Raw genomic sequence first — 26,864 nt, 5'->3', positions numbered from 1 at the left:
CAAACCTGGAAACATAATCGGGGCGAACCGGGATTCGAACCCACAATCATAGGTTTCTGGGACGCAACTCTGCACGGCGAATCGCGACGACTGGGCCACCCGTGCCCCTTGGTGGTTGAGAGTGTGGGGGAGTGAGTGGTTGAGCGAGCGAGTGAGTAAGTGGTTGAGCGAGTAAGGAAGAGAGTGGTTGAGTGAGGGAGTACAGTTTAACTTCTCCTTAAGCCATGTTCATTTACGGCCAGGGACAACAAACGTCACACGTTGTACTTTGTGGGAAATCGAACATAAGCATTGTCTTTAAAGCTTTAAACACAAGGATGTCCTACCATCTTATCGGTGTAGGGTATATATTTTGTCAATTCGGTTCATTTTGATGCAACAGAGACACGAGTATCTGGCTCTCACTCGGGACTTTGTTAAACTATTTTTCAAAGCGTGTTCTGGAATGGAGGTCGCCAGTTTAAAACTTGTTCCGGATAGCACGAGAAAGCTGCTTTCTGATTGGCTAATGTCGTATGTAAGTTAACCATTTCAAAGGTCGGTCAAAGTTCGCGAAAAGTCGTTCTGGCGTGATCTGTAATGGGATGTCCACAGATCTTTCTTTATCGGCAGTGAGAATTAACATCAGATTTTAATGAGATTGAGGCGGATGGGGGATAATGTTCATCAAGCTTGACTCCTGAGAGTTTCTGGGGGTCTGTCCTGCCCAGCACTGAAACACATGTTACATGTGGGGCCAACTAAAGCACGTGCCTTTGTTCGATTTATGCCTCTGTTCACCCATAGTGAATGATTAATAGATGGTAATGTGACTGTTATCTTCGAGCACAATAAGGCAGCTTTGGTTGTGTACTCCCCGGGGAAATGAGAATGAAATCCAAGTGCATACTGATCCAATGAACAGGGTAAAAACATAGGGCTGAGGGCATTCTACAATTTGGCACTATACATATACCCAGTATTATAGTAAAGTCAAATTTCAGTTTCATTTTTGTGTGAAGAACTTTGGCCAATACATGAGAGTGAGTGAGTGAGTATGGTTTTACGCCGCCTTTAGCAATATTCCATCAATATCACCAGAAATGGGCTTCACACATTGTACCTATGTCGGGAATCGAACACGGGTCTTCGGCGTGACGAGCGAACGCTTTCACCACAAGGCCCTCCATATAATAATAGTGCAAACGTTTTCATAAATTCTCCAGGTTATTAATTATAATTACCATATTTGCGAATACACATTACATAACTCAATATAATGTTTACAGATCAATACGACATGATGTTCATGCATTTTTAACAGATTTTGCAAACAGGCCACATACGTTAACATGATTCAATAGAATGCCATTTACCCTAGTTCCGTCGTAAAAGTAAAACATTACATCTTAATTTACCAAACCCCACTGCTGACATGTTTGCCATTATAAATACTCAAATATCTTTTTAACAGTTCTATATTCTTTATACATCACATATTGGGTGTTATTGTTGAGTGTTGATATCTATTCTTGACGGAATTCATCGAGAGGCGACGTTATAAATACCCTAATATAGGTTATATTGTCCCCAACTGACTGATTTCATCATACAAATCCCAAACTATGCGAAAATAATTTTTTTTCGAAAAGATGCTACCCAAGTACTTTGACCAATGTTGGCGGAATACATAAACATGCTACCTACGTTAGGGGATACACCTTCGTGCATTCTGGTTAATTTTAACCAGTACTTTATAACACGCTTTGACATTATGATATTGTTATTATTTATCACTGTCGCAGGACTGGTGTCACTATTTGTGTGAGTGTATAACGCCGCTTTTAGCAATATTCCAGCAATATCACAGCAGGGACACCAGGAATAGGATTCACACATTATACCCATGTCGGGAATCGAACCCGGGTCTTCGGCGTGACGTGCTAACGCTTGAACAACTAGGCTACCCCACCGCTCCTCTGACACTATTAACCACTATTTTTGGTAGTCCAGCGTTTAGCAGCTCGAAATACTTTGTTGTAAAATATATATCCGTGTGATTCTATTTGAATGATTCTATTTGAATTCCAAATTCTTCGTTACGAAGCCATCACTCTGTGTATTTAGTTATAATACCAGGTTGCCTTGGATTCCTTGGTCATGGGTTTCACCACGGTAAACGTCTTAGACCTGTGCGTTTTCCACATTGGGGCATTGAGGTAGCCTAGTGGTTAAAGCGCTTGCTTGTCCTGCCGAAGTCCCGGGTTTGATTCCCCACATGGGTACCATCTGTGAAGCCTATTTTTTGTGTCCCCCACCGTGATATTGCTGGAAAATTGCTAAAATCGGCGTAAAACCATGTTCACTCGCTCCTCCCAAATTGAGGTTATACACAGTAATATAACTATAATACTCTTTAAAGCGGCGTGAAACTAAACTCACATGTGAGCACAATTTCAACAGCAGTAAAACTTTGAAGAAGACACTTCTTGCAACAGTAATGTACATGTCTGTTCTTTAAGACTGCACTGTTCAGATATATGGCGGACTGTAAATGACTGAGTCCGGACAAATTCTTACCCGGAATCCCCATGATTGTTTGTAAAATATCATGTCTTGACCGGACAAACCAGTGATTGATATTATGAGCATCCACCCACACCGTCAGGGTTCGAGTACACGCGATCAGCTAGAGTCATCCAGTCTGCCACCCGATCCACTAAGCCTCCTCTTACGACCAGCTATAGGTTAGTGGGGACAAATTGTAACCCACTTTGGAAACTGTAGTGACATAATTTTGTTTGCTATTTCCCAGGGTCCGTACGAGCCGTTGGCCGAGACATCTTCAAGCAGAAGGTGGATATCACGGTACAAGAGCAATCAAGGGAGGTAATCGATGGCGGTAAGACCCAGGAGCACACAGTCTTCAAGGTCATTTTGCACAAAGGGCTGGAAAATGAACGCGGGAGTCCCGAAGGTCAAGAGGAACGTTTGTCCCTCGAAAACATGGAGGTTGCTGTGCCTACAAACATTTCAGCTTTTCATTTGAATGCTGGTCAATTCTGTTCTGCGTTCCCGTATCATATCATATTCGACGATTTATTGAAAATACGACAGTGTGGAGTGATGATTCACAAATTGTGCCCTGTTCCTATCCGAGAAGGCATGGCGGTTACGTCCTTGTTCCGGATAATCCACCCTAAAATGAATCTGTCCATCGTGAACATTCAGAAATTCATCAACGCAGTGTTTCTCCTGACTGTGTCCCCGGAGGAGTCAGAGAAGGAGGGTGACAACAAGGCTTTGGTCCTGAAAGGTAGGCGAACACATGTTGACCTGAACATAAATTGGCCTTAGGTAACGAATGAAAGCAGAAAGCGCAACGTGGAGTTTGTCAATGACGTAAAATATATTTTATAACCATTGGTAATGTGTTATAATACTTATCTCCCGGTCCGTGAAGATCCGGAGAAGAATAGGTCTTCAGCAACCCATGCTTGCCGTAAAAGGCGACTATGCTTGTCGTAAGAGGCGACTAACGGGAGCGGGTTGTCAGGTTCGTAGACTTGGTTGATGCATGTCATCGATCCCATTTGCGTAGATCGATGCGCATGTTGTCAATCACTGGATTGTCTGGTCCAGACTCGATTACGCCGTCAGGTAGCTGGAATATTGCTGAGTGCGGCGTTAAAAAAACAACCAACCAAAAACCAATTGTGTGACAACGTATATTAGATTAGCAGTTTAATTTGATTTGAAACCATCTTTTTAACTTCGTAACAAACACTGTGTTGGTACAACAGATATCCCGCAGCGAGTCCTTCACTTGAAGAAGAGAGTGAATATAACTTCAAATAGTCAGCAATGTTACATCAATAGTCCTCAGCATTAATCCACAGACCCGTGAAGATTCCGGGGTAGAATAGGTCTTCAGCAACCCATGCTTGCCGTAAAAGGCGACTTACGGGATCGAGTGGTCAGGCTCGCTGACTTGGTTGATGCTTGTCATCGATCCCAATTAGGTGGATCGATGCTCATGATATCAATCACAGGATTGTCTGGTCCAGACTCGATTATTTACAGACCGCCGTCATATAGCTGGAATATTGCTGAGTGCGGCGTTAAACAACACACCAACCAACATTAATCCACACCGTCGGGTACAATGACACACAATAACCGAGGTCACACACGGTCGCATCACTGTTGCAGTGGGTTATTTCAAGTATTGATTTCGTGGAATCTTGAATGTCGTCGGGATCCGTCAGATGGACCATATTTGATTTTAATAAATATCCCCAAAAGCAAATCAATAGCAATCTCTTATCGTTGAGATGTCACCCAGACCCATCATTGCATTTGGGTCTGTGCATCTTGTACATGGTTGTATTTATTGCAGGACAGATGATTTGGTTGGAAGCGTCTCATCATATGATCTTTATTGGATCCCCTCGCCTCACAAGCCTCAACGAACTTATGGAAATGAACGTCTACCTAGCAGATATCCCCCTGTATGACGTCACGCGCGAGCTTGTGCTGCTTAATCAACAGAGGATAGCTGAGATAGATATAGCGTGAGTAAATGATAAAAAAAATTTTGTTTGTTAGATAATAATCGAGTCCGATCAGACAATCCAGTGATTGGCACCAGGCATATCCATCCTCGCAATTGGGATACCATGACGAGCAATCACAGTCACCGAGCCTGAGCACCCGATCCATTCAGTCGCCTCTTACGGCAACATCGGTTGCTCGGGACCTTCATTCTCACCCGGAATCCCGACGGGAGATCAAATGATGATGATGATGATGATGATGATGATGATGATGAGAAGAAGAAGAAGTCACACACCCATGACAACAAAAACAGTATCGTCAATATGAGCTTGTATACACGACGTTCCCCCTTTACACGTGGATGCACTGGGCCGATATACTGTTTATATCCGTTTAATCAGGCCGTGTACAACTCACGGAGGACAAATGAACTCTGTGCATGAATTTCGTGAGAACCTGATGCTGAAGCAATGTGTCGAGTTGGGGCCGCAGAGATTTGGCACATGTAGCATGAAAAATATTGGTGATATAATCCGAGCACCATCTAACTTTATGCATCTGGATCTACTCTTAAAGGTTTAGAGTGACAGAACACTCTCAACAAGAGTGTATGACAAGAGGGATGACTTCAAATTTCCAATAGTCAACTTTCCCTCCGTGTCGAATAATATTCCTGCAGCTCCAGCCCTCGGTATCTACATTTCACACCTTTTGAGGTATAATCGAGCATATTCTTTTTATCAAGATGCAGTGCGTGTCATTCGACTCTTGCATCAAACTTCTTTGATCAAGGTTACAACATTCAAAGTCTCAGTAAAGCTTCAAAACGTGTTGTGGTGGACATGCGGAGGACATTTCCAATTTGCATCAGTAACAAAAGTGATTTCCTATTCTGACTTGTACACATGTTCATGTGTTGTTTCAAGTGGATACTTAACTTGCCTGTGCATGTGTTTGTGGCGGTGCCACTGATGGGTCAGGATACGTTCACAATTTTGCCAACACCTGGTATCTTCACTTGATAGTGATTCATAAACACTGTTCATGCTGTGGTCGGAGTCGTACAATTAACTCTGAGTTTCTGAGAGATTTATTATAAATCAGGAAAGGTTTTGTCGCCTTTATTTCCCCTTGCTTGAAACAGGCAGTGTCTTCAGTCGTTGGTTAGAAATAGCGACTTCAGGATCGTATGTACACACGGATGATGGAGGAACGAGACGATGAAATAACAAAGACAACTAAACATGACAACAAAATAAGAGTACTAAGTATTTGAATCATATAATGGATGGTGTCATCGTTGTGATAAACCAATCATATGTCCGATAAATTTTGTATCACGATCCGAAAAATATCAGATGAGGACACCAACCACAAAATACTTTTAAAGAGCTCCACACATGGAATAGAGAAACTATTGATCATTAAAACTGAAGATATATATTTCCCTGGGTCACAGTACTCATGTACACAAACATGGCTTCAGGTGGCTAAATAATAAATGCACCATGTCTTCAAATTCAATTACTTTCAGAATGTCATATGATAAAGACGGTATTATCCTCTTCTTTCCGTATCGTTAATGTAATATACATTTGTATGTGGAATAAATAACATGTATTATGCTCGCCACAGGTTTACATAATACAATTTGTATTCTTATATATGATATAAACCATACGAACACACTCGCCAAATTATCTCTATTTGATCGTATTTAACATGAAAGCCAAATTCTGGCATGATACATTATTTTATTCCAAATGTTTGGCTTTAATGGTACGGAAAAAAACTCGGCTAAAAAATCTCTATGTATTGCTTCGATACAGCAAAAAGTTGGACGAAACAACAGCGGCGTTGAAGCGGACGTCCCAGGCGTTGGAGATAGAGAAACAGAAGACGGATGTGCTGTTGTATCAGATGCTGCCACAGAAGGTTGCGCATCAGCTGAAGAACGGCAGACAGGTGGAGGCAGGTGAGACAACATAAGTACAAAGGGACTTCCTGATGGAGATTTAACGGGCGCTTCCAGCTAATGCTGATTTCATGCTCAGTGTGTGAGGCGCTTTTTACCCCGCTTTTAGCAACATTCAAGCAATACCACGACAAGGAACACAATAATTTAAACACAAGCAACCCAAATGTCCCAGGTTGCTACAGGTAACGTTTAATGTAAATACTTAATTGGTAAAAATCATCCCCCAATATTCCACATTGTCCCATGGAATGAAGAGCCATTAGCAGCCATTTGGTGAATGGTGAGGTGAGGTGACATTGGGTTTAACGTCGCGTCCAAGATTATTGCACTTATATAGCGACGTGCATGCACGTGTATGTGTGTGTGTGTGTGGCTGCTTGTACTAGTCCGGACTGATGCCGATTTATAGTGCTAGCTCACTGAGATACCATGCCGCAGTTTAACATTAATACCCCACTCAGACACAGTATACTGACTCCGAGCCGACCAGTCCTTGTTTTAGCCCCTTAATGCCGAGCGTCAGACAGGGTAACAACAAGTACAATCTTTTAACGTCTTGTTGTATGACGCGGCCCGGGATCGAACCCTGGACCTTCCGCTCTCCGGGCGGACGCTCTACCACTAGACCACGGAGGCGGTCATTTGGTGAATGGAATTAGGCGCATTGTAAATGGACTTTATCAACCACGGCTATGATGCTCGATATATGTGGTCCTATCTGTCGAAACAAGTCCAATAATGCTTCCCATGGCTTGGATAGATTGCAGCATGATGTTAGAACGGAAACATGCATAGCGCATGACTTCCACATTGAATCGCTGAAGGGAATTATAGATAAGAACCTTGTTGAGACCAACTAGTTTGGCCTGCATTCATCGGCAGGTCTACATCACGTTAATCTCATTTGGTCCTCGCTTCTGGTAATTATCAGCGCTTGGAGGCTCATGTATTAAATTACTTTCACTTGAATTGAAAAGGGTAAAATCCATAGAATTTAAAATAATGAGGTAAGTAGGCTACGTTTAATGTTTGAGGTCAGAAGGCGCCACATCCAGCCAGACTTAGGTACTATAGCGGAAGGATCGATCACACTCGCGCATGTGCCAAAAGTGTGGAAGGTGTTTGAAACAGGCTAATGACACTAAGTTATCTCCGTCAGAGGGACGCAATAAGCTGTCATTCTTTCAAGGAGAACATTTTCAGTCGTAGTTGACGGTTTCAGGCTTGGTTCAAAGACGTCCTCTGAAAGACTCTGAAAGACTAAACTTGCCATTTTGAAATCAGAAACACTTTCAATCATTTAAGTATGAAATAGGCTAATTCGGCCATTGACGATCGTGCAACCTCAAATATAAGGCATTATTACATTACGACGCAGCGTCTTTCAACGCACGGAAGTTGTCCATCTCAATTACAGGCGCCATCGGCCATGCGTTTGTTGACGGCATTGGATATAATCGAACGTGGCATGGCATCATTTCTCCTGGTTTCTGTTTGGACGTGGTTATGACCGAAATCATGCATTTCGTGTAATTTATTTCAAATGTATAACATTTCACAAACGGTTATGACCGAACGCTTTTGCATTTGATGTCTTTTATTGCAAATGTATACGATGTCATAGACGGCTTTGACCAAAGTCGTGTTCGTTTCAAGTATTTTTTTCCAAAGCTCTGGTCTTGATATTGAGAAAGTTTGTTGACACCAACCGGCTGTGACGATAAACAGGCTAAGAATGTCTTCCCTTGACAAATCTAACATCGACTGCATTATTGAAATTCTACATGTTAAACTGATCTGCCGGTGCTCATTCAAAGTTAGTTAAAAATATACCTTTTCGCTTAAAATTCAAAATACCCGCTGTAAGGAAGTAATGCCACAGTGAAATGTTTTTTGTAATAAAATGGTCGCCATGACTGGTATTTCAATTTTGACTTCCACATGACGAATGTACCAGTTTTCATACAGCAACTTAACCATACCTGAATAATGAAACGGTAACCTTCTGGCATATAATAAGCAATATGAAAGTCAACGTCATTCATAATAAAACAATAATCTATTGACCACGTTAACTTGAGATTTGAGGATAAACACCACATATGACATCTTAGGTCACGCTAAAGGTACTTATCGTCCAAAACTGGCTCGAACAGGAGATATCGCTTGGGTGAGATCGAGCGATATCTACACTGTAAATGTTACAATATGATGTGTTTGTATGATAGCAATGGCAAAACAAATTGGGTAACCGACTTAAGGAACCTGCTGAATAATTATGGTTTTGGTTACATTTTTAAATTAGAACATATTGCTTATCCGAAGTTGTTCATAAATGCTATAACACAAAGATTAAAAGATTTATATTTTCAGTCATGGAATGCAACTCTAACGCGTTCACCAAAGTCCCTGTTATATAGCAGTTTCAAGTCATATATCATTGCAGAGCAATACCTTTTCAGTGTTAGTCTTAGAAAATTTAGGGTAGCACTTGCAAGATTCCGATGTTCATCACGCGATCTTTTAATTGAAAAAAGGTAGATATCAAAATATTCCGAGAGAAAATAGACTCTGTCCACTATGTGACCTAGGATTAATTGAGGACGAGTATCACTTTTTACTAGTATGTCCGCATTATGATGAATTAAGAAAAGTATATTTACCAAAATATTTTTATGTAAACCATTGTACATTTAAGTTTAAACTATTACTGACCACTAGCAACATTGAAACCATAAGAAATCTTTCTATGCACATATATCATGCTTTTATACAAAGAAAATCAAGTTTGGAAATTATATGATTGTACCAATTGCTCCTGTAATCATGATTGTACTATAGGCCTGTGGCCTCCTCAGTACGTTGAATAAAGAAATTGATATCGATGCAATGAAATTGCATCACAATGCTTTGCAGACCATTGTGACGTCATTGGTTACAGTGACGTCACAATCAAATGACATCAGTAATGGCTCTGCCACTGAAGCTGTTAGCAGTACTCTTTAAAACTTGGACACTGCTTATTACTGTCTACAAACTGAAAAAGTTGGAAGAATGATGACAAGAAGGATGACAAATAAAATCTCACCCTCGTGTCTTTTGATATCAAACATATCAACATTCGTTGTTAAAAGTGGAAAAAACTCCACGGCAAGCCTCGGAGTTTTGCCACTTTTATCAACTCGCGTTGATATATTTGATTTCAAAAGACACTCGGGTGAGATTCTCTATTTTTTCAAATATGTTTTTTTTTAAAATGAGGAGAGTTTTAATAACATTGGTGTTAGCCTACTCGGGCTATGGTACTTGTGGTACTGTTGGGGTATATGTGGGTCAGGATGACGCTGTTACAAGTGGCGATCCAACTCTTCCGATGTTGTGTCGGGTTCATGTCTAGCGATTTGGAACAGCCACATGCTAAAACTACCAAATCCAAATATGTCCTCCTGTATGCTGTTGGCTGCTGAACGTTTATGGCGATCTCAGCCAGATGCAGTATAAATCCTCACTCGTCAAAGAACCAAATTCTCCATCGGTTTTGAGGGTATTTTCAACGTGCTTGCCATTGCAGTTGACGACATTGATGCGTCACACGACACCTCTGACAGTCAGTCTGGCTCTGGGACCTGGCTCACGAAGGAAGTGTGCTCTCTCTGGTCAGATATCCTTTGCCATCCTGGACTCGCTGATGTTACTGGGGATGGCTTTTGCCGCAATTGCCCAGTAACACGGGGTTGGTCTGACACGGATTGGTCACTTTGCTGCTGGTACAGATTTCCAAGACTGGAGAAGGTACTCTGGCACACATTGGCTATAGCCGACTGCGATTACACTTTTTGCAGTTCGCAGTTTGAGTTCGCAGTTGTAAAAGTTGCGACCCTTTTGGCAACCGAGAACTATTCACTAAGCTCCACGTGCTTAAAATGGAACGACCCGTGATTCTCATATGGTGTCACCTTTGTGTATTGTTACGTTTGGTTTACGCATTTGGTCGTTGTCGTTTTGATGGTTCCAACAATGACATTATTTTGTAAAAAACATGTTTATGTTTGTTTTTATCTCATAGGCGTTTCTTTATTTGAGGAGTATATGTACGTACATACATGTATGTGGTTAATTTACAGAGGTGGGGTGAGGTGAGATTGGGTTTAACGTCGCGTCCAAGATTATTGCACTTATATAGCGACGTGCATGTACGTGTGTGTGTTTGTATGGCTGCTTGTACTAGTCCGGACTGATGCCGATTTATAGTGCTAGCTCACTGAGATACCATGCCGCAGTTGAACATGAATACCCGACTCAGACAGAGTATAAGGACTCCGAGCCGATCAGTCGTTGTTTTAGCTCCTTAATGCCGAGTGTCAGACAGGGTAACAACAAGTACCATTTTTAACGAGTTTTGGTATGACGCGGCCGGGGTTCGAAGCCCGGACCTTCCGCTCTCCGGGCGGACGCTCTACCACTAGACCACGCAGGCAGTCGTAATTTACAGAGGAAGTGTGTCATTCTAAATCATACTCAGTGCAAACACAGACATATAAGGTGAACTTTACCTTTGACTTTAAGATACAAGCTATATTAAATCGTTTCGATTTTGAAGAATATTCTCCGCCGAAAGATGAAAGACTTCTGCCTGTACCCAATACTCGTGTCACGTACATCACCCGGTACGACGTAATCAGTGTGATGGCCGACGGGGTTTTCAGGAAATTAAGTCCATGTTTTTCTTCAGAAGTCAGCTTCATAATACGTCTTTGATGCCATAATATCCCCAGCAAATCCAACAAAACACCCAACAACTACGAACACAAACGTTTTAGACGATGAGGTCGAGACTGGGTCTTTGATGCTGGCATTTCGCCTTAGTCGTTTGTGGTATATTTGAGTTTTTGCGTTGTTTGCCAACCAATTTTATAGACTTTAGAATGTCTGAGATAGTCGACGCCCGAACGATGGCGATATATAGATGACAGTATTTCAGGATGAGATGACATGTGATTATGTGAGAGCAATTGATTGATGAGGAAAATGAGATCTTGTGAATATCAGGGTTAATTTTGTTCTTCAGCAACCCATGTTTGTAAGAAGCGCCTAAAGGGATCGGGTGGTTAGACCTGCTGACTTGGTTGATGCATGTCATCGTATTCCAATTGAGTGGATCGATGCTCATGATGTCAATCCTGGGTTGTCTGGTCCAGATTCGATTATTTACCACCGTCATATAGTTGGAATATTGGAGCGGCGTAAAACAACAAACAAACAATTTCTAGAGATCATGTAGTGGTTCTACAGCAACATGGACGCGTGCATACATGCATGTGTGTTAAAGTGGATGTACAGCTTGTATGTGCGTATATCTCTATAAACGCTTGGTCGTTTGTTATGTGAAGCCGCAGTCAGAAATATTCATGCTATCTCACACCGGCCTATGAATAATCAAGCCTGGAAAAGACACACCAGTTGTCGATATTATGTGCAACGTACCAAACTAACCAAGTCACTTGGCCTGATCACTGAATCCATTTTGTCGAATCTTACGTAAGACCCGTAAAGCGAGAAGAGAATAGGGACTCGGCAACCCATGCCCGTAAAAGGCGACTATGCTTGTCGTTAGAGGCGACTGACGGTGATCGGGTGGTCAGGCCCGCTGACTTGGTTGATGTATGTAATCGTATCCAATGCGTAGATCGATATTTATGATGACAATCACTGTACTGTTTGGTCCAGACTCGATTATCTACTGATTGCCGTCATATGGCTGGGATATTGCGTAGTGTGGCGTTAAATAAAAGCGACCCCCCCCCCCCCCCCACACACACACACCAAAAAGACCCAAAATACATAACAAAACAAACAAAAAACAACCAAACCAAGCATAGATTACTTGGGACCAATTCTGACCAAGGTTTCCAACAGGGTACGTGTGATGATTTAATCCTGTGTTTGTTTATTGAAATATCTTCATAACATATGTCAGAATATGCGTATGTTTGTAAATACGTATGTTTGTGTGTGCGTCTGCTTGTAAATAAGTTTTCATGTTTACGTGAATGCTTGTGTGGGCGTTCGTTTTCATATGCGCTGCTGGGCAAAACGATGTTTAAACCAATATTTCATTTATATCGTTAGCAAAGCAATTGCGGCGGAAAACCCAATCTTATAAAAATAAGATCTTTTACACGACACCTCTATGCATCAAAGTCAGAGGAAGTTTCTGATAGGCCAATCTGCGTCAAGGCTTCTAAATTCACGAAACGAGTGAGAGAAGGGAATTGCAAACGCACAAAACCGCTCTATTATTTTGTATAATGTATCATATCGGTACTGGGCAGCATGGTATCCACATCCAAAAGGATATGCTATCGATGGTTTATTTTGCGTTCTGTGTGGGTTTACTCGATGGAAATTTCCGAATCGAGCATGAACAATGAAGCCGATTCGTTTCAGAAATCTGAAATCTGACAGGGTTAAGAACTATCGCATGCTTGATTTAGATTGGGCAGTAAAGGGTGGTTCCGGGTTCACCAGAAGCGACCTTTTGTGGAAGTGTTTTCATATCGTGCCGCAGAGGGATGCCGTATCCGAGTCATAGAGGTGATCTCGATGAGATTGTAGAAAGCCCGAAGTGAACTTGTTTGACTTTTAGAAACAGTAACATCATGTTATGTCGATTGAAACAAATGTTATTTTTTCTTTTAGAAAAGTTCGACCAAGTGACAATTCTGTTCAGCGACATCGTGACCTTCACCAACATCGCTTCAGCCTGCTCGCCCTTGGACATCGTCAACATGCTGAATAACCTCTACCACCGCTTCGACAAGAGCACCAATGACCATGATGTCTACAAGGTAAGACAAGCCGTTGCTTTTTATTGTTTCTAGAGAGTGAGTTGGTTCAGTTATTTCACGGCGTGTCAGCTTGGTGTGGGCGGAAGCCCGGAGTGAGTGATGTAGGTCTTAAACTTAACCCAGGATTACGGGTGCTGACTCGTTCTGAGGTGTTAGGGGCAACCCACTAGTAGGGTATGGTGCTGACACATCTCCGAACATTTAGTGGGCGAATCTGTGATTCTGCCTCCCAGATGGTTATGAAGGGACTCGTCCTGATTCGCCGAATTTCGGGCTTTCCTCCAACACTAAGTTGACTCGTTGAAATATATTTGAAATACTGTTTTCAAACAGGCGTCAATACCCACTCACCCACTCAAATTAAGGTGGATGGTAGCAATGTTGTTGAAGCGTGTTCTCTTCACGCCGTAGACTCGGGTTTGATTCTCCATATGGGAGCAATGTTTGAAGCCCATTCTTGTTGTTTTGGTACGGCAGGAATAAGATATATTCTTAAAACGTCGTTTAACTTTTATTGGAATACCATGAACTCGTCACCTGATGCGACTTCATAGATGAAATCGAAAAAACATAAGTTCTTTTTCATTTCGATATGGCCTGGCAGAATGACATTCAAACCTAGATTTAACAAGTCACACTCCCACACTGACATAAGATGACACTTAAATGGTGATTATATTTGAAAAATGATTTTCTAGAATTTCATCTCTCAATAAAGATGAACATTCTGCTATTACGATGATCAATCAAATGTGTCCAATTCTCAAAATGGGAATCCGTAATCTAATATAACAACAAATGCATTCAAAAGGACTGGAGCTCGCTTTTAATGGGGAGTAAATTTGATTTGGTTGAAATTATGCTTGTGTTAGGGGACCATGGAATGACAGGACAACGCAATCAGATCATGTCAGGCTGCATTCCGAATTAATGTGGTGCAGATGTGTTGGTAGTACGCCAGTCCAAATGGCACCTTTTATCTAATTGAGGATTGAGGAAATAAAGGACCCATGAAGAAATTTAAAAGTATTCGTGCTGTGGGAATAATCCAGGAGATGCGCTGGGTTTTAATCCCCTTTAATTACGTTTCTCAACCAAAGAGATTTCAGGACACACTTCGATTTCTTAACATTAATCGTCAAAGATTGATATTTTACAATGGTATGCGGTTCGAATCCAAGATTGGTCTTTGATTTTTGGCCTGCTAGAACAAAGGTTAATAGCAAGTTTCGCCAAAGCGCGTGTATGATGTTGACATACCCAGAGACATAATCAGTGCGAATCTGGGAGACGAACCCACGATCATTGGTATCTGGCGCGCCAAAGGGACGCAACTCTCCACACAACGAGTTGCAGCGCCTTTGATACTGTAGCCCCCCCCCCCCCCCCCCCCCCCCACCATCCACCACCACCATTATGGTTTGGGAACTGGAATGGGCGTAGAACACCAAAGTCAAACTCTACTATCCTATTATCCATTGTGTTGCTGTGTTTAGGTAGAAACCATTGGCGATGCCTATATGGTGGTGAGCGGAGTTCCGGAGCCGTCCACCAACCATGCCAAGTCCGTCGCCGACTTCGCCATGGACATGGTGCAGGAAGCCGCCACAGTCAACTCCCCTGCAACTGGTAAACCTCTACAGGTAGGAACGATATCTCGTGTCTCATTTTGCGAATTTCTTTATTTTTTATATATTTTTAAAATTATAATTACCCTGAGAAGAACCAACAACCACGACTAAATACATACGTAAAACATTATTAAATTATTAAAATACAATGTCATTACGTGCTTAAATCAGCAATACGCTCAACTGACACAACTATATACTGTAGCCGATAGAGATAATTTTAAGATACTTTTTCAGGCAAATACGGGAAATAAAGAACCATTTGCCTTCATGGAAAACCTGTTTCAATATAAGTCATTTTGTAACGCGCCTAATATTCAACCTCGATGAGACTGCTTAAGGCGTTACGCTCAAAGCGCCTGGCAATATGGCTTTGACAACGGGTCAGTATTCATTGAAATTAAATTCTCAGCTCCCTTTGGTGTATATAACCCAGGCCGCCTGGAAGGGGCTTGAAGGTTTACATTCACATTATAGTAATCATTATCATCTCAGCACCCATGTGACATTAAGTCCGACGTGGGAATTCCAGGTTTGAATTGGTCTCCAGCAACCTATGCTTGTAGTACAAGGCGACTTAATGAATCGGGTTGTCAGGGTCGGTGACTTGGTTAATGGCCTGTGTCGTTGCTGAACTCATCAAATGGATGTGTCCCAGCACCCATTGCAAGTCGTAAGAGGCAACTTAGCTGGAATTCAGGAATTCAGGGTTAGACTCGGTCCCCAGCGATCTGTTCTTGTCATACGAGACTAGGCGACTTAATGGATCGTGGTCAGCCTCGGTGACTCAGTGTCATCGTAATGGATCATGGTCAGCCTTCAGTGTCATCGCACCCCGACGGCGGGGAACGTTACTCAGAATATCACTGGATTGTCTAGTTTGTTTGTTTGTTGTTTTACCGCCGCACTCAGCAATATTCCAGCTATATGATGGCGGTCTGTAAATAATCGAGTCTGGACCAGACAATCAAAGTGATTGACAACATGAGCATCGATCCACGCAATTGAGATACGATGACATGCATCATCCAAGTCAGGGAGCCTGACCACCCGAACCCGTTAATCGCCTCTTACGACAAGCATAGTCGCCTTTTACGGTAGGCGTGGGTTACTGAAGACATATTCTACCCCGGATCTTCATGAGTCGGATTGTCTAGTGCACACTTGATTATTTACGGGCTACACATCCCTTTAATATTGATGAGTTAATCAACAAACAAGCTATAGCTAAGGAAGTAACTCCCTTTTTGTCCCCCAGATCCGAGTGGGGGTCCATACAGGCCCCGTGGTGTCAGGGGTCGTAGGGATGAAGATGCCTCGCTACTGCCTGTTTGGAGACAGCGTCAACACGGCATCCAGGATGGAGAGTCATGGCGTCCCGGGCAGGATCCACGTCAGTCCCACCACATTCAGGTACCACGTAGTCGACATTTTTAATCTCCCCATGGGAGGCGTTTCTATCCTTGGTTAATGTATGTTATTTTCCAATTTGTTTTTAATCTAAAAAAAAGCAATTCAGCTTTTTTTAAATGTTAGCTAACAACACTGGAGTGGAGTGAAAACAGCTGCTTGGAGTATTATTGAATGAATAGTAGCATAGTGACGTCATTTCCAAAGTCGATCCGTTTTGGAAATATCTTCATGGTTTACGTTTAAGATGCGGGGACAAGATACAAAAATATCTTAATCAGAATTTCGATTGTGTTCTATATTTTGGGCATTTGTTTACGGAAAAAATGTTTTCTGAACAACTAAATCTTTAGCCTGTCTGTAACGATTCAACTAGAAACGGGTGCTCTGAGATATTGCGTTCAGCGTCAGAGTAACATGGCAGTATTTGCAATCATTAGTAGGATTTTTTTAGATAATTCCTAGTTTTGAACATTAAAAAAGAGATAATCTCTTCATGTTATGTTATTCAGTTCGCCTAAATGTGTTAGTGTTTCAACCATTGAAAAACTAACATATATAGGCGAACTGGATAACATTTTAGGTAGCTATTTCTTCACTTCAGATAAAATATGGACACCCAAAAATGCTATGATATTAATTTCCAATATTGGATAAATCACAAAGAGTACATTTCCTCTCTGGCAAGAATAATTTCTTCCATCACCCAACTTCAGTTGGCAAGTCCTACTAAAGAGTACACGCAAGTGTAGGGCTAAATGTGGAGCGAGCTCGAGGATTTAGTTTTCAATTATGAGTTCGTTTTTTTAATATACGGTCGGCAGCACTTTTCAGCAGTTTCAATCCAAACGTCAATTTGTAAATAGTGCGGAGAAATCCTTAAAAAGAGTACATGAAGGTGTAGGGCCATATAATTTAGTTATTGATTTTGAGTTTTAAATATATGGAGAGATTTGAAATATCCGCCTCCCAATGTTGCCGATTGATATAATTAAATTTTATATTTGTAAATAGTGCATTTTCTAACTGGGCAGGGGGCGGTCGGGTAGCCTAGTGGTTAAAGCGTTCGCTCGTCACGCCGAAGACCCGGGTTCGATTCCCGACATGGTTACAATGTATGAAGCCCATTTAAGGTGTCCCCAGCCGTGATATTGCTGGAATATTGCTAAAAGCGGCGTTAAACCATACTCACTCACTCTCTCTAACTGGGCAGATGAACTAAGATGTGTCTAAGCCATACAGAAGACATTCTAACCTTCACATTGTTAATGACTGACAAGATTGGATTTGTGGACAATAGGGCCGAACTGGGTTCGAGTGGTTCGACACGGAATTCGAATTACTTTTTCCTCAGTCAAGTGTTGTATATTACCGAATCCTGGAAATGACCAGTCTAACATAAATGGTCCCAACGGAAAGACCAGTGACGTGTTCATGTCCTCTCTCTTCAAAGCGGACTTCGAGATGCGAAACTACGACCACGATTCTACATGTATGTTAGAGTATTGAAGAGGGGGCACAGAAACATTGAGAGGCTCTTTGTATGTGATTAAAACATGACAATACAAACACATATATCCTCCCTCATCCCCCCCCCCCCCCCCCCAACCTACCCACCCAACATCAAGCTGATACGCCGTGATAAAACTGAAACACTGTTCAACAACTCACGTAACGAGTATCACTCAATATCCTACTGCCTTTATCGCATGGTTTTAGTTTGGTATGTGTATTCTCGTAGCCAATTCATTTAAAGTATAAATTAATCAGGTGACCATTGTTTCCAGATGTATACGAAACAACGGCTACCAGTTAAAGAAACGCGGACGGATTCAAGTAAAGGGTAAAGGTGAAATGACCACGTACTTCCTCGTTGGCGACGAGAACCGCAGAGTCGTAGAACCAGATGACGACTTCACCAGTCTCTCCGTGGACTCAGACTTCTGTTCGGATTGTGAAGAAGTGACGTCATCCGAAAAAGCTATGACGCCGAATTCTGACGTCAGTGAAAGGTCATTGAAGTCATCAAAGCCCGGATCAGGAAGTAAGAAGCGGGCCCATCGAAGCAGGACGTGTAATCTATTATAGCAGAACAGAATAGTGGAATGTTTCTTTCTTCAGGGAGGCAGATATGGGATTTCACCTTGATGCTGGAACGATTTCTTGCCGTACAGTGATTAACGGTTTTGTGTACACAACGCTCCTTCAACGCCTGTGAATCCATACAACCGCGTTGCAGTTCAGTCTCTATTTTTAACCAACCAATCAAACCACGGCCTGGTACCGGCGAGAAGGAAACCAGGGAGTGTACAGGCCAATGAGCGCTCAGCTTACATCGCACAAATGGTAACGTTTCCCGTTTGACAACGTATCGAACATGTGCCACGGGCTTAGGATTTTTGTTATTCCAATTGTATTGTTCACTTCTGCACGGATTTCATTTGGCGTCCATGAATTATAAACGTTAATGGCTCACTGATACTCGTCACCACTTTGTGCATTGTGCATTGCGGACTCATGCATTCATTGGTGATGGCGGAGTCCAGTGTCCATAAGACCGTGAAGCATTGACGATGAGAAAGATATGAAAACAAACAAAAAACTGTGCTGCTAACGTGAGTAAGAGAATCGGTACACCGCTACCACTTTTCAAAAGCGGACTTACTGACAAACTTCAGAATAACCTGCTTAAAATTCATATTTGAAGTTCATGGATATGTTTCTGTGAGGAAAGGTCATTTCTTTATTGTTGTTTTAAAGGAGCAGGATAAACAAAATATGACTAGTACGCGACGATGTGGACAAATGTGTACTTTTATATCTTGCAGTTTAAGTCTTATCTGTGCATTTTTTAGTTTTCATGTAGGAAGAGTTGTTTCTTGATTTAATTTATATTTTGTGAGTAATTTGTTATTTGCATCTTGGTCAGCAGCACACAGACGATACCGATATCAACCCCGATTATCCAGTGTATTGCATGTAGGTCTCCATTTAATTGTGATAAATACTCTCATCTTGTTCACCACTCGTCCTATTCGGAAATACTAGCGGCCAAAAACATTCCATGATCATAAGAAATCTGTGTTGAATGCAAAGTCCAGTGTACGAGTCAAACTATATCGTATGAAGAGAATTTATCTCGCTTGTGAGAATAATTTGATTGGACAACAATATTTGACGTCGTGCTGTTCGAAACGGGCGCAAAACGAAGCAATAGTAGCGAATAGGCCCAGATTGTTTGTGAAAACATAATGGCTATATCATACACTGGATAGTCATAGATGTACAGATACAGGACACTTTTTTGTGTTAAATTGTTTCTTCGCTTTCCCATATTTTTTGTATGTACATGCACTTTACTTCAGTAAAAGTATCGTAATGTTTTGTGTGTTTGGACTCATGGTCAGTCTTTAGAAGAATAGGAAATTTAGTTATCAACGACTATTTTGTAGTTTATCAATCAATGTTTGTTTAATTTATCTATTGTTAATCCTTACCTTTTATATCTCAATACAGTTTGTTTGTAAGTTGTAGCTACATATCAAAGATTTATGAATACTTTCAACAAATGAACTCCGAAATAGCTTTTGATGGACATACGTCGTAGCAAACCATATGTATTTTAATATTATATATTCACTGACCACAGACCAAAACATGGAGACGAAACAACATAAAATAGTAGGTCTAGTTGGTATTCAAGAGATGTTTCATATATCCCACTGCCCGGTGACTGGTAACCCATTATGTTGACGGTCCTGTACAAGCGAGGACATCTCAGACATGAGGTTCATATAACATGTGAAGTAAATACTGAATACTCAAGTGTGTCGATCTAAATTTTGAGATATCTTTTTAAGTTTTTCAACTTTAGTATTTACACAGTTGCAAATAGTGTATTTGATTTTGATTATTCTGCCAAAATGATACTCAAGAGCCATGTTGATGGAATAATGGGACGATACATTATCGTACATGATTAAAGAATGAGTGTTTTGTACTTGTGTTTGTGTACAGATAACAATTCTTAATGTTGTACGACATACTTCTTGGGTTTGTGTTACGGACAAAGTTTACTGATACGTGTTGTTTGTTGGTTTCTCTGTAATGCTAAAACACATTAGTTCACTTTGGCATGCTATATAACAATTCACTTTGGTATGGTATAAAACAATTCACTTTGGCATGGTATAAAACAATTCACTTTGGTATACTATGAAACAATTCACTTTGGCATGGTATAAAACAATTCACTTTGGTTTACTATGAAACAATTCACTTTGGTTTACTATGAAACAATTCAATTTGGCATGGTATAAAACAATTCACTTTGGTATACTAAAAAACAATTCACTTTGGTATACTATGAACAATTCACTTTGGCATGGTATAAAACAATTCACTTTGGTATTGTATAAAACAATTCACTTTGGTATGGTATAAAACAGCTCACTTTGGTATGGTATAAAACAATTCACTCTGCAGGCATGGTATAAAACAATTCACTTTGGCATGCTATAAAACAATCAGAATTCTGCTGTAATACGGTTATGTGTATGTTTCATCTGTCTGAAGTGTTTTGTTGAACTATTTGTTCAAGCAGTAAAGGTGAAAGTTGACATGAATTTTATGTTCATCTTATTTGTAGTTTATATTTTCCTTTAAAACATTACCTTGCTAGATACTGTTTCCAAAATTGATAAGATATATCTAAACTATACATTTCTGTTCATTATATATGCTTTGTATATATAGTTTGAAAAATGAAAGACGATATTAATATCATTAATATCTATAATATGAATCTTCAGACAACGAATGATCATCTCAGGATAATATTTGAAAATATCATAATGTACAAAATGATATATAAATATACACCAAAGCCAATGGAGAATGATATATACGTGACGTTATCGTATTGGCACTTTCCTGGATTTGTTCAAGAACTGTCACCTACAACACCGCCGCTGCACTGAGAAAAACTGTCAGTTCAGATGTCCATCATTACAAGCCATAGCTGTGTCAAGAAGCACACAGTTATACATGTATATGTATCCAGGACAGTACACAACAACCTAAAGGGGGTTCACATTTTGCTATGTGTATTATCCGCTGCATTTTATATCCTGAATTGTTTTTGTAACTGATCTCTAAAAGAGTATGACCCTGGTTTCTCAGCACCAAACCCATGACCATGTGTTTCCAAATGTGACGCATCAGTGACAAGAATGATGTCCCATGGAACTCCCTATTTTGACCTGTACATTGTACCATATGGTCCCTTGTTTTGCCAGGTGAACAGTTGACTTGCCTTTGCATGTATTTGTGACGGTGGGACAGGATACCTTTTGGCGAACACCTGGTATCATCATTATTTAAAGTGATTTAGGAACGCATGCTCATAATAATAATTGTACAATAGACGTTGCTTTTGGCAGAGACTTCATATGAATATGGAAAGGGTATTGTCGCTTTTATTTATTTGTGACTGGTGCCACGGTTGATGCAGAGTACGCTAACCTTTTCATTACTATTAATAGTCATTCATAAACACATGCTAGTGATATTGTCAGAATCGCCCATGGACCATTGGTAAACATCTACAGTCCGCATCGCCTGTGTTTCGCTCATATTAACACGTATTAATATACACATATTAAGTGCTGCACATAGAACTCCGCATTCGGCGAAATAGTGAGTGAGTTGGGTTTAACGCCGCTTTTAACAGTATTCCAGTTACCCACGAGCACGGGTATTGTGCTGACAAACCTAGAAATATAATCGGGGCGAACCGGGATTCGAACCAACAATCATAGGTATCTGACATGCCCAAGGGACGCAACTCTGCACAGCGAATCGCGGCGCCTTAGACGACTGGGCCACCCGTGCCCCCTTGGGCGAAATAACGAAAATGTATGCATGTTTATAACCTCGTTAATATGGAAGGGGAAGAACATTATTTTGTTTTTTATTGATCAAAATGGTTATCCATTGTCTTTTCTTGGAGACTACATGATGTAAACTGCAGTAATTACTCATGGATTATACTGATGACGCATGTTGTACGGATCTCAGCTCCTCCTGTACGGCCCGCTTCATAATGTAAAGGGGGGCACAGGTGGCCCAGTCGTCTAAGGCGCCGCGATTCGCTGTGCAGAGTTGCGTCCCTCGGGCACGCCAGAAATCTATGATTGTGGGTTCGAATCCCGGCTCGCCCCAATTATGTTTCTAGGTATGTCAGCACCATACCCGTGCTCGTAGGTTTCACCGAAGTGGTAAACGTCTTAGACTTGCATCACTTCGGGCTTTCTTCCCACATTAAGCTGACACGCCGTGATATAACTGGAGTAATGTTAAAAGCGGCGTTAAACCCAACTCACTCATTCACTCATAATGTAAAAATGGAGAGCTTAAGGTATTCATTGTTGACATGTACACACTTAATGCGGTAATAATCACGGCCTGGTTCGATACCTCTTTGTATAACCATAATGTGTGTTGCAAGCTGATTGGTTAAAAGAGTTGTTAAAATCGGATTTCAAGTTTGGACTTTTCACTGGGTATAAATACGTTTGTTTCATAATACACTACCATTATTTCTTTTCCACATATGCAAGGAAGTAGCATTGTCATGGCAACATAAATATCAATATTCAAGATAATTTGTTAAATTTTAATTTTGATTCATATTTACTGGAAAAACAAACATTGATGTGCTTGTTCTGCATTTAACTAGAAATTCAGTTGTGATGGAGGTGTATGACGTTGTAACATGAAGTCATATCGTTCCAGAATTACGTCATACTCGTCCTTTTTGTGATGGTGCACATTACATGGTGTTCGTTTAGTGAGAGAAATATTGGGTTTGAAGATGTTACATGAACACTGTTTACACATGTACTCACATTTTAAGCCTGTATGTGAAGAGGGATGCTTTAGAGATTGCGAGCACGTATAAAAAATAGCAATATTTGCATTTTGACTATTATAACATTTTCTTATGAAGCTGATTTTCTTTGTCCTTGAAGTGCATAATTTGAGAGCAAATCATCCAAAGTGGAGATAAAGTCATTATTTCAGACTATGATTTTGTTCTGAGATTCTATAAAATGCCTGCTCATATCGATGCTTTAGATTGTTATTCCATGAAAATACCGCCAGCTTGGCCATCTCATTACACGAACAGAACATTCAGGTCAGTGCTGTCATTGTCATGATTGTTTTTTCGTGATGTTATTAGCCCCTTTAAAGGATGGATATCACAGATTTTATCATAGCTCTAATTGTGTTCAATCAGGCAAGGTTTAGATAACGATTTTGGGAAATGTGAGAATATTTTTTTGTGTCTTGAAGTTTTCTTGTGAATATTAGCCATAACAATATATCTTCTTTTACCAGATTACAGACCTGCTTCAGGGTTAGGTCTCGGCTTTTCTCGCCATGCGTGATCTCATTAACCCTACGTATTAATACATTCGTGACCACGTGTGTCATTCCGGGACAATCCCTGTGTCCCTGATCAATACCTTTTTACCCAGTTAGTTCCATTTTCACGCAAACGAGCATAGCGAAAAACTTGTCAAATTGTTGTATCGCCTTTGCTTTGTAATATATGACGGTTGCCATTTAGGGACACTCTAGATATATGTATAGTGTCGTGACACAATTATGGCTGTCACGTGGTAACTTTACCTATAAACTAAAACATTAAGGAGGAATTATTTGAAAGTTCGTACAGTCATATGCGCATTGTGATTGGTCTGTTGTGTTTTCGAACTTCGATCGACAGGGGCGAATGTTCTTCCTGGTTGCGGAACGAATTCGAAGCGAGTGCTGACGAATGCATCTGGATTCCACATGATCACAGTATATGCATATGCATTCTGTCTCGCCTTGCTTTGGGGGCGGTCGGGTAGCCTAGTGGTTAAAGCGTTCGCTCGTCACGCCGAAGACCCGGGTTCGATTCCCGACATGGGTACAATGTGTGAAGCCCATTTCTGGTGTCCCCCGCCGTGATATGGCTGGAATATTGCAAAAAGCGGCGTAAAACCAAACTCAATAACAATCGTCTTGCTTTGATCAACATGTTTCACTTAGATGTAGACCTTCTATGAGTAAACCTGTGGGTATTATTTTCAGAATGTGAACCTGGTGGCTCCCCTTGGCCAGATTTGTTGCTCAGTATTGAACAGCCTTCTAATGAGAAACGGCTTATTACATGTAGGTTCAATGACGTGGCTGACTGCGAGTCAATTTACCAAATAGCGTGGATCGGTGCTCATGCTTTCAATCACTGATTTTCCTGGTATAGATTCGATTATTGCCATGGCCTAGCTGAAGTTAAGCCAACTGCGGCATTAAACAGCATTCAACATTCGGAAATTGTAGATAGACATGCAAAATGACACGACTTCATGTCATGTCTGCCTTTGAATGTTAAAGATATACATTTAATGTACATATCAATATACAGCTGTTGACGCACTTGTACAGTTATAGAAATGTGAATAAATATAGACAATGTCACTCTAGAGGACCAGGTTTATTGTGTTTATTATCATCATAAAGATAAAAAAGCGCAATATAGTTAAAATCTGATCTTTACGCATGTAGGAAACTGTCTTGAACCTGTAACATCCTCGAGTTTTGTGACACAAAATATGTCAATTCATTTCATTTCTCTGCAAGTTCTATCTGCCAGAACCTCCATTTACATTCAAGTTTAGCAAAGATTAGCAGATTTCATGGATTGTATAGTTTCATCTGTCGTAGGAATAGGAAATCTTGCCCTCAGCCCTGTTTTGTTGACTTCGCGATGATGAGTGAGTGAGTGAGTGATTGATTTGGGTTTAACGCCGCTTTTAACAGTATTTCAGTTATATCATGGCGTGTCAGCTTAATATGGGAGGAAAGCCCGAAGTGATGCAGGTCTCACACGTTTATCACTTCGGTGAAACCCACGAGCACGGGTATGGTGCTGACAAACCTAGAAACATACTCGGGGCGAACCGGGATTCGAACCCACAATCATAGATTTCTTGCGTGCCAAAAGGAAGCAACTCTGCACAGCGAATCGCGGCGCCTTACACGACTGAGCCACCCGTGCACCCAGGAACACAATGAATGATAAATAACCAACATGAAGCAGTCTTTACCATCATCTATAATACGGTGTCTGACTGGACAGCTTCTATCTCAGAATAATAAGGAGGTTGAGCATTGGGTTGTACATATTAATTGCTATTAACCGTGATTGTGTATTAACCGTTAATTATACCAATTTCATCAAACACATCTTCAATATCTTTAAACAAATGAATTTTCAGCTGAAGAAATATTCAGTAAGTATACGTAATGATCTGTAAAGACGTCCTACCCGAAAATACTTTATTGCCAGCCATGACGTTTATTCTATTATCATTTCATGGGTAGGTTTCTCGGCAGGATAAAGCCTACGGATAAAAACGATATCCGCTGGTGTCATATGCGGATAGAGATGCAAATATCAAAGGTCAAGTAGGGACTACTTTCAGTGTTTATGAACAAACATGGCGTCGCCCTTGCCATTCGGCAATCGAGTCAATCAACCATCGGGAATCTGGATAAACTACACAGATAATTGCTATCAGTATCATACTTAAAAACTTTGGCAATTTTGGAGATATAAATTTCGAAACAATTTTGCGAGGGCACTAGGCCTAGCCAAGCGGGATCAGTAGCCATAACTGTGCTTGTAGACCTCTGAAGCTTGAAACCTTATCCACAAATTAAAATAGGTGGATTTGGCCGAAATATGTTTGAATTGTTACCTTGTTTCGCTTTGTCGCTGTGTGTACATCCGATTGCACTTCTTAGCGTTATGACAGGACAGACCGACTGTCAACAACGTCTGAACGTGCCCGTGACGTCCCATAGACTAGGGTTAGAGTAGCTTCCCTTTGACAAAGGGCAGTTACTCTAGCGGACAGACCAATGGATTGCCGCGAAATGCAAGTAAAAACAATTGTTGTTTTGCGTATATGTTGCTTCGCCACTGTATAAGAAACTGATTTCAGTTGGTACTATATTGGCTACTGTCACTGTCCGACTGACACATCACTTACCCTGTGACGTAATAAATATGAATGCACGCATTCCAGGAAAACTCGTAACGTTTAGAAAGCGATTTTCAAGCACAGAATTATAGAATGACATTATAAGATAAAGAGGTTATCACGCTTGTGTGTTTTGGGATCGTAAATATCCTGTATTAGGAATAAACACTGTGTTTTAGGCTCGCTAAATACAATGTTTATTCCTAATGCAGGATATTTACCATCCCCAAACACACTCGCGTGATAACCTCTATTTATCAACTTGTTTGACAGCAGTACACAAAATAGTTGTTTTTAAAAAAAGCCCAAGTAGTTTCTCCTCGACATAACCTTTAAACCTTCTGTTCGTATGAGCACGTAGGAA

General features: G+C 40.9%; 1 protein-coding gene across 1 annotated transcript in view; it reads left to right on the top strand.

The window, feature by feature from the left end:
• The window catches only part of LOC124151775 (guanylate cyclase soluble subunit beta-2-like), a 96,394-nt gene extending 74,890 nt beyond the window's left edge, over positions 1 to 21,504 (top strand). The window contains exons 7-13 of the mRNA XM_048401755.1: positions 2,795 to 3,295; positions 4,379 to 4,553; positions 6,366 to 6,511; positions 13,214 to 13,362; positions 14,859 to 15,005; positions 16,252 to 16,406; positions 18,191 to 21,504. Coding sequence (XP_048257712.1) covers positions 2,795 to 3,295; positions 4,379 to 4,553; positions 6,366 to 6,511; positions 13,214 to 13,362; positions 14,859 to 15,005; positions 16,252 to 16,406; positions 18,191 to 18,491 — 1,574 coding nt within the window. The 3' untranslated portion in view covers positions 18,492 to 21,504. The remainder of the gene's footprint in view (positions 1 to 2,794; positions 3,296 to 4,378; positions 4,554 to 6,365; positions 6,512 to 13,213; positions 13,363 to 14,858; positions 15,006 to 16,251; positions 16,407 to 18,190) is intronic.
• Positions 21,505 to 26,864: the final 5,360 nt, after the last annotated feature.

The sequence above is a fragment of the Haliotis rufescens genome, unplaced genomic scaffold, assembly GCF_023055435.1.
Source record: "Haliotis rufescens isolate VD_foot unplaced genomic scaffold, xgHalRufe1.0.p SCAF_23, whole genome shotgun sequence".
NCBI classification, from domain to species: Eukaryota; Metazoa; Mollusca; class Gastropoda; order Lepetellida; family Haliotidae; genus Haliotis; species Haliotis rufescens.
This window is presented reverse-complemented; position numbering and strand designations above follow the sequence as displayed.